At 39.7% G+C, this 9,409-nt stretch overlaps 1 protein-coding gene across 1 annotated transcript; it reads left to right on the forward strand.

The window, feature by feature from the left end:
- The first annotated feature begins 7,043 nt into the window (after positions 1-7,043).
- On the forward strand, positions 7,044-8,018 carry LOC119745232 (beta-3 adrenergic receptor-like). Its single transcript, XM_038221456.1, has one exon. The coding sequence runs from the start codon at positions 7,044-7,046 to the stop codon at positions 8,016-8,018; it is 975 nt and encodes a 324-aa protein (XP_038077384.1).
- The last annotated feature ends 1,391 nt before the right edge of the window (positions 8,019-9,409 follow it).

Below are 9,409 nucleotides of genomic sequence, written 5' to 3' on the forward strand. Positions count from 1 at the left end.
AGTTGAGCAGGAACATTTCTACTCTAACGCAAACTTCCAACATAGATTTCTTAAAAGTGATTTCTTCAAATCGATCATTTCACCCTTATCGCATACTTTTCCTGTTCTTGGAGATTCAGTAAAGGAAAGGGTACAAACATAACGAACAAAACTTGAATAATTTGAAGTAATTTCTGTTGGAAGATTGCGTTAGAGACGAGATGTTCACACTCAACTTGCACGTAGACAAAAGTGCAACTTGTTTTCGGTATCATTCATTCGTCATAAATTCCATAATTTTGTACAAATTATCGCTCTTTTGCGCCAAATTAAGAGTGTCGATTGCTAAGGATTTCTGTACGGAGTAGTTGTTATTTGAGCAAAAGATGCTCAGTAGTTTTTGAGCCAGACAAAAAAAAAGTATTAGGGGGGACTTTCTTCTTTGGTTGAGTGTATTTCAAAAAAATTATGAAACACTACTATGTGATAAATTAATGTATAGAATAAAAAGTTTTCACACAATCGTTATTGCACTTTAAGGAAATGGATCCTGTCAGACTGCAGGCAATTTCTCTGTCCCTGAATCCCATACAAAATATTCAAAAGCCTTTCCCAATACGTACCTCCAGTCCTCACAAAGAAGGTGCAGAAAGCACTGTTTTGCGGAGGACTTGTTGGACCGTTATCTACAAACCGATAACCAACGGTAGTGAAGCCATAATTGAATTGGGTGGACTCTGACGTCTGACCATAGACGTTGGAAAACTCAAATACGGGTGCAAAAATTGGTCCGGGCTGAATATTGAAGCCACTGGGTGTGTTCCACATAGCAGTTGACGTCTGTGATGTGGTGGTCAAAGTTGTTCCTGCTATATCTGTACCAGGACAGCCAAATACTTGTGGTGGCACCATATCTTTAAAATAAAATAAAAACCTAAATTAAAAACCATTTTAAAAATAGTAGCTTCCATAGTTCGTATCAAGTGAAAAAGCAGTCTAGATTTTAGACTTAAGGCACACAACTTTTTAGGAAAGCAAAAATACAATCATACATTGTATTTTGTTTGACGTACACAGATGTGTGTCATTGTTATTTTGGACTTGTAAACTCACTCCAAATATTACAGGACAACTACACATTCGAAGGTTTGGAATTCGATTTGTCCTGGTTAAATGTACTGCTTCAGATCATGGAGCTATAGCTCCATGTTCAGATACATCCTCGAAACAGAGATCTGATCCCTGGAGCAGGTACAGAGGCAGATTGCTTTTGACGAAAATAATAAATATTCCAGAGAAGAAGGCATTATCAGTCGAATAAGCCAACTTGAACAGAAGACGTCACCAGATATTTTACGTGCTATACACAATATAGAATGGACTAAATACAATAGGCCTAGCTGCTAACGAAATAGTAATAGAATGTCCACAAAAATATCGGTTGAATCACATTGGATTTTTGGATTTAAAATTCAATATGCCTATGCCTTTAACACAACTTAGCCAGGAAATAATTTAGTAGACTAATAACATTATGCACGAAAACGAATATTTGAGAAATCATAACTAATGAAATAATAATTACGGGAAATAGGTCATTAGGGAGACTTTTCCATAGACTTGTGCACAATATTATTTCCAACTTAAAGGTGCCTCACCCAATACTCCGCTGTCCTTTTTCCACGAATTTAAGTATGTTTACTAATTAGACCACGAGCAACAAATTACATTTTGCCCCTAAAGGGGGGCTGTGCCATTGGGGAGACAGTAATATGTGTCTCCCTAATGACCGGTGTCTCCCTAATTATCAAAGAAATCACGATAACGTTTCTCCCTAATGATACATTTCGTAATATAATCCATTGTCCTTGATTATCATAATAATTACAAAGACCAATAAACAATGGAGTTCCGAAAAATATGTACCAAAAAAGATGAATAAATATGAAAAATCAATAGAATGATGTGCACAATTAAGACTAAATAACCTTTCTCATCCCATTCGAACAGATTTTGTAGGTGAAACAGGCCTTCCCAAATTAAAACAAAAGTAATAACCACAACGCACACATTATAGGCCGAACAACAGCAAAAATTGCGGGCAAAAGCCGGCTGTAACTTACCTTGTGCGAACGACCAATCCAGGGCCAAGACCAGAACAATTAAAATGTGCGGAAAGTTCTGCATCCTCAAATCACTTCCGAAAAAAACTCCAGGGAAAATATTAACCCTATTCCACAGTAGATGCGATTGTCATACTGGACAATTAGTTCAACAAGAGAGATGTGTTGCTATTAAAGATGAAGTAGTAATGACCATGAGAAGGTTCTTGAAATGGCTCCCACCAAATTGTATCGTTATACAGCATGTACATGTAAACTTGCCTTGCTATAAGCAGCACGAATACCGTGTACCTATTGGGCCTATGTATCATACACACAACACATGAACCTTAATTTCCTTGTTTATGCCTGAATGGTTTCTCAGAAATATCGACATCAAAATGTTGCTTTTCCCTTATTCAACACCTTTTTAGATGCAAATACAAGCATGGCGAAAGGTCGGTAGTTCATAGTGTAGTTAAACTGATGATAAAATTAGAATGAACTGACAAAATCACGAATTGTGACAGAATGACTCATGCTGAAGAGACTTTATTGCATATTGCGCGACGGTCCTAATACAGTCGAGCAACTTTACAACAAGATCTTTGGGACTTGCAACAGGTACCTTGTGTTATCAGTAATAGAAAACAAAGAAAAACAGAGACTTGGAATCTCGAATGTGCCCAGAATTGAAGGGCGTCCGCGAGCTTGTTTCGGTACGGATTCAAACCATCGATCCTTGGCGCCAGTAGGTTTACCGTGCTATTACAAATAAAACTGCACTTGATTAGTATCTTACGTTCATGTGTTTGCCGAATTTCTTTAGTCCTGACTTTAAAGTGCGGGCAAAAACAACTTGATCTTTCACACAAAAATTTGAGATGAACATTTACCTCTGAAGACGATCTTGTTAAAGCCTAGTTTCCATAGCGATATAACAAACGCAGAGAGCAACGCAAACAAGACCCAAATTGCAACGCAGACATTTGGAAACATTTCATCCGCAAATGTCATCGACAACCTAGACGTCTATCTTGCACACGATCGGCAAAGTTGAACCCAAACCCGGTTCAACTTTGCCGACGGTTCCGAGCACTGCGCAGTCTGACGTCGATATTAAACTAGGCTTAAGATTGGTACGTCAGGTCGCCTTATCTTTATACAGGGGCGGATCCAGGAATTTTCGCGGGGGGGGGGGGTCATCAGCCAAAAAATCTGTCAATCAACAACTGTCAACAACTGTAGTACACAATATCTTTAAAAGACAACTCTGATTTCTAAAATCCACTTTTTTTAAAGACGGGCCTTCAAAGGGACCTTGTTGAATAATTGTTACTTTTAAACTGAGGTTTTATCGCTGGTGATGTTTGAAGACATTGTGACGACGCTTCTTGAAATCGAATTTTTGGACGAGACAGCTTTTAGGGTCATTGTGTTTAAACGGTGATATCCTTTGAACGGATTGAGCAATTTCAGAATTTTTTTCATCTAAAAGTAGCTTATGAAATTGGGTTTCCAGTCATTATTGTTTTTGGTGCTACATAATTTTTTAAATATGAAATATAATTTTGGGGTTTGGGTTCCGCTTTTTTTTACTTACCCTGTAGATGTCCACTTAATCAATAATATCGGTTGAATCATATTTAAGAATTTTGGGATTTAAAATTCAGTAGGTCTATACCTTTAACACAACTTGTCAGGAGATAATTTAGTAGACCAATAACATTATGCATAAAAACGAATATTTGAAAAAAATCATGACTAATGAAATAATCCATTGTCTTTGATTATCACGATAATTACATAGACCAATAAACAATGGCGTTCAGAAAAATAATATATGTACCACAAAATTAATTATCAATAAATATGAAAAATCAAAAGAATAATGTGCACAGTTGAGACTAAATAACTGTTCTGATCCGGATAATCCAGGTCGAACAGATTTTGTAGGTGAAACAGGCCTTCCTCAATTAAAAAAATAGTAATAACCACAACGCACACAAAGGCCCTATAGGCCTAACATCTGAAAAAGATGCGGACAAAAGCCGGCTGTCACTTACCTTGTGCGACCGACCAGTCCACGGCCAAGACCAGAACAATTAAAATGTACTGTAGGCTCTGCATCCTCAAATCACTTCCGAAACAAACTCCGCGGAAAATATTAACCCTATTCCACAGTAGATGTGATTGTCATACTGGACAATTCAACAACAGAGATGTTTTGCTATAAAGGATGAAGTAGCAATGACCATGAGAAGGTTCTTGAAATGGCTCCCACCAAATTGTATCGTTATACAGCATGTAAACTTGCCTTGCTATAAGCAGCACGAATACCGTGTACCTATTGGGCCTATGTATCATACACACAATGCATGAACCATCTATTTCCTTGTTTATGCAAGAATGGTTCCTCAGAAATATCAACATCAGGGTATTGCTTTTGTCGCATTCAACACCTTTTTCAGGTGCAAATGCAAGCATGACGAAAGGTCGGTAGTTCATAGTGTAGTTAAATTGATGATAGCATTAGAATGAACTGACAAAATTACGAATTGTGAAAGAATGACTCATGCTGGGAGGGACGTTATTGTATATTGCGCAAGTCCTAATTAATACAGTCGAGCACCTTTATAACAAGATCTTTGGGACTTGCAACAGGTACCTTGTGTTATCAGTTATGGAAAACAAAGAAAAACAGAGTCTTGGAAACTACAGTTTTCCTTGTTACAAGCAGGATTTTGTATTAACAGTGCTCGTCTTATCAGGGTTCGAATGCGCCCAGAATTGAAGGGCGTCCGCGACTTGATTCGGTACGGATTCAAACCATCGATCCTTGGCGCCAGTAGGTTGACTGTGCTATAACAAATAAAACTGCACTTGATTAGTATCTTACGTTCATGTGTTTGCCGAATTTCTTTAGTCCTGACTTTAAAGTGCGGGCAAAAACAACTTGATCTTTCACACAAAAATTAGAGATGAACATTTACCTCTGAAGACGATCTTGTTAAAGCCTAGTTTCCATAGCGATATAACAAACTCAGAGAGCAACGCAAACAAGACCCAAATTGCAACGCAGACATTTGGAAACATTTCATCCGCAAATGTCATCGACAACCTAGACGTCTATCTTGCACACGATCGGCAAAGTTGAACCCAAACCCGGTTCAACTTTGCCGACGGTTCCGAGCACTGCGCAGTCTGACGTCGATATTAAACTAGGCTTAAGATTGGTACGTCAGGTCGCCTTATCTTTATATTTGCATAATTAAGGTCAATCCAGTCAGAAAGCAGTTTGCAGCAGTCCTATTCATTTTCACGCCAAAAATAGAGATTTGGACACTAAGTTCCATACGGATATGACGAACGCCGACAGTTGTGCGTTCTTTCAGCAAAACGAAAACAATTTACACACATCCCTTTGTTATTTGCTTTCGTTTGGCTGAAAGAACACTAACCTTACTGTGATCCGTGGACAGAACTTTAAACGGTGGTTGTGTTTAAAATTCCGTAACTTAAAAAGTACATGAGTGATTTGAATGACTCTTGTACTAAAGAAAGCTAATAAATTGGGCTTTTATATCCTAGATTTTGAAAGTACTACGTGAAGAACTTCACTATAAAATGATGGTCCCGACATGTGGGTCTCGTTTTTTTTACTCACCCTGTATGTCAAGACCACACAGATAACTATCATTGGACCAAACAATCAAAGGGACAATTTCTTTGAAACTATCAGGTTTGTTTTGTTGTACAATCTGCTGTTTTTACATCTCTTTTTTTTTTACATTTTTGGTAGTATTAGTCATGCAGTCAAAAGCAAAAAATGAACCAAATTCATGAACTCACCCCAGTGTGACATTGTTGTAAACACAGCTTGCCAATTCGTGCATTTTGTATGGGCCTCGACTCAGCACACGCAGTCAGCAAAGTTCAACCAAGTTCAACTTTACAGACGAGCTTTGCGTTGAGCCTGGATTGGGTGCGCATTTTTCCAGAGCAATGTTTCAAAATATCTGCGCGCGATGTAATTTAAGTCTAGTTTGTGAATTTTGCTGCGTCTCTTTATGTCGAAATTATTTAATTGAAGATACAAAAACACGTGCTACATAATCGTTTTGCGCATTGAAATTATATCAGTGGCACTAAGCCCACCCAAGTACAAATAATTTTATTGCGTGACGTCATCATGTTCAGCTTCTATTTTTAGCATTAGTGCTGAATGCTTTTACATATTTTTTTAGTGGTAGTGACTTGACTGATACCGCATGTACCCCAGGACCTTTTGCTATCGTTGTGAAAACATGTAGACGCTACTTTTTCCCCAATTCACTATTGGAAAATGTTGACTGTTTTCTGTTAAGCCCAGGACCAATTAAAATGGAGCTTTGCTAAGCTAACATATTTGTTGAGCACAGTACTGTTTGCTAAATACGATTCACATTATACTGCCTTTTCTACAGTTTTCCGTAACAATGGTATATGCATTGATATCCATATCACACGAAACACCTGTCGGTAGGAAGATTCAATACAACAATGATTTCAGTCACCATTATTGGCAGAACCCACCATGGAAATTTGTGGATAAGGTTTACCCTGGTAGATTAAAATTGTCGAAATGTTTAAATGGTGTGAATGGGACAAAAATGTACAAAAAGGAGCATAGCGTTATGTATTTATTTTCTATTATCAAGATATTTGTTGTGTTTTTAGAATTTGCTGAATACCTTTTTGAGCTTGTAAATGTGTTATATCTGTGATCCTAAGAAAAAAACTTGAAAGAGGCAGATGTTTTTTATCTTTAGCTAGATCCTTTGTCATTACTGATTAACTAACAGTTCTACAAGTAGACCTGCAGTGGTAGAAACCATACAAGAAACTCAATTTTAACTGTTCAGTCTGCTTGCTGAGTGTTAATTAGAACGTGCTTGACTTGAAAGAGTAAGCGATGTGAGAATGTCGCACAACGCAATAAATAGCACGGTCAGTTTTGATTTCGACCTGGCTTTACCGCACAATGCATTCTCAATAATCGGGTGCATCTGGATGACACTGACTGTCATATTAATCCTTACCTTCACTCCAATCAGCCTGGTCGTCATCTATCAAGTCCCCAGCATCCAGCAAACCACCAAGTTGTTCATGACTTCGCTGACTGTGGCCGATCTCGGGAACGGATTGTTCTGGGCTTTGCCGAAACTCACTGAGAATATCGCCGGGTCCTGGGTGCTGGGTGACGGTATGTGTAAGATGTACGGAGTCGGCTACCGAACTTTCGTCTCGCTGAGTGTCTTCTCTCTCGTCTTGCTGAACATTGACCGTTACATCGCGATCGTGTACTCACTGCAATACTTCAGGATTGTCACGGTGAAGAGAACCAAGATAGTCATTGCGGTGACTTGGGTGGTGAGTTTTACGAGCGGGGTGAGTGCGTTCGGCTTCGTCATTTACCGCGTTGTGTCGGCGACACCGCCGCATCTCTGCGTCTGGAAGGAGGATGGTTTACACCAACTGGCTGTGGTCAGTATCCTCTTCACTTCGCTGGTGATCATGCTGGGTCTGTACGCGCACATCTTGGTCATCGCGCGCCGTCAGGCACGGCGCATTGCCAGCGAGACGCAGCCGCTAGGACCCCGCCGGGACAACGGGCTGAGACTCCGCCTCAAGTCCGCCACAACTGTCTTCATCATCACCGGCGCCGTCAGTCTAAGCTGGATTCCTCAGATTGTCATCGGTGCTACCGATTTACAAACCTCCAGGGAGACCAGAGTGTTCACGGACACACTGCTCATGACGAACAGTTGGTTGAATGTTGTCATCTACAGTTTTAGGAATAGAGACCTGAGGAAACGTTTGCATGGCACTCTCTGGTCGTGTCGACGTTTGTGTTCTTGCCAACGAGAGCATGCAGTTGCTGATGCATCGAACTGAAAACAGAACACACATAGTCCTACAGTGACATTTTTGGATTATGGTGGACACAATTTGAGGGCGCTATTTGGAATAGCAAATTCGGGCAAGAACCATGATTAGGCCCAAAAAAAAACAAGTCTCCGGTTTCTGGTATGCGCGCGTCGCCGTAGCCATGTGCGTCGGCAAAATGAAAAAGTTGTGTTTTTCAATGAAAGATGTTTTAAAACCGCCAAACTCACTGGTTTGAATTGACTGGAATCCTGCTGCTGCACAATTTTAACGTGTTTTAGATTGGGTTATGGTCGAGAATAAGCTTTATGTGGCCTCTCTGGACTCCCACATATTTGCACTAAGTTTAGTCGGGCACCATTTGCAGTCATCAGCCGACATTTGAAGCAATAAAATCAGGTAAAAAAAAAAAAAAAGCCGCGTCGCCGCACCACTTTTTGGGCAAGCTCCATACCAGAAACCGGAGACTTTTTGGGGGGCCTTAGTGTAGTGGTTGATTTGTGACGTGAATTACGGCTGGGCACTATTGGCAACGTGCGAACATCTGTCAAGCGCTTGTCATGGTTGTGTTTTTGATGTGCGCGGCTATAAAGCTTGAAAATTGACCTGGCCCTGGAGGGGGCACTTGCCCCCCCCCCCCCCCGGAAAAGGAAAAAAGGGGGAAGAGGTGCGAAGCCACATTATTTGCTGTTAATTTGATTGGGGGAGGGTTTAGGGCAAACCCCTGCCCACGCTCGGAAAATGATATATTGAGAATAGGTTACAAAAGTTAAGACATTTTTCGGTGAAAATGAACTTTGATTTACATTGATTTCTTAAGAAAATCACCCTCGGAAAAGATCTAGGTAAAATTATTAGTATTACTAGCATGAAAACTGAAAAACCGCATGACTTGAAAGGAGATATATCGTTAATTCCATCCAAAGATTGACCTCTCACTTCCGAAAATCTAAAGCACGTGGAACTCGGAGCAAGTAAAAAGATGAAAATTCATGAAATAATTTTGTGTTGGTCACTGGGTAAAAACTGAAACTTAAATAGGAGACTGAAATGTCTTTTGGAACACACATTATTTTTAGTTAACTTGAACGACTAGGTGTCAAGGACAAACAAATCTAAAAGGACCGTTGGAGAACTGTATTCAAGCAAGCCCGACTAAACTAGAATCCATCGGATGTAGGTAGGTGAAATCTTCGCGTCGTTATCATTTTCGTTCTCACGCAAGTACGCGAAGTGAAAACAAACGTGATCGAACAAGCAGACCTAGGTACGAAAATCCGGATGTGAGTACATTTCGTAGTTCACCCATCTCCTCATACTGATTTCTCATAATTTGTTCTTATTGAATGCCAAGATAAAATTCCAACATGAATGATTCCTGGGGTGATTACGATTAGAAA

The sequence above is a fragment of the Patiria miniata genome, unplaced genomic scaffold (assembly GCF_015706575.1).
Source record: "Patiria miniata isolate m_02_andy unplaced genomic scaffold, ASM1570657v1 HiC_scaffold_7, whole genome shotgun sequence".
In the NCBI taxonomy this organism is placed as follows: Eukaryota; Metazoa; Echinodermata; class Asteroidea; order Valvatida; family Asterinidae; genus Patiria; species Patiria miniata.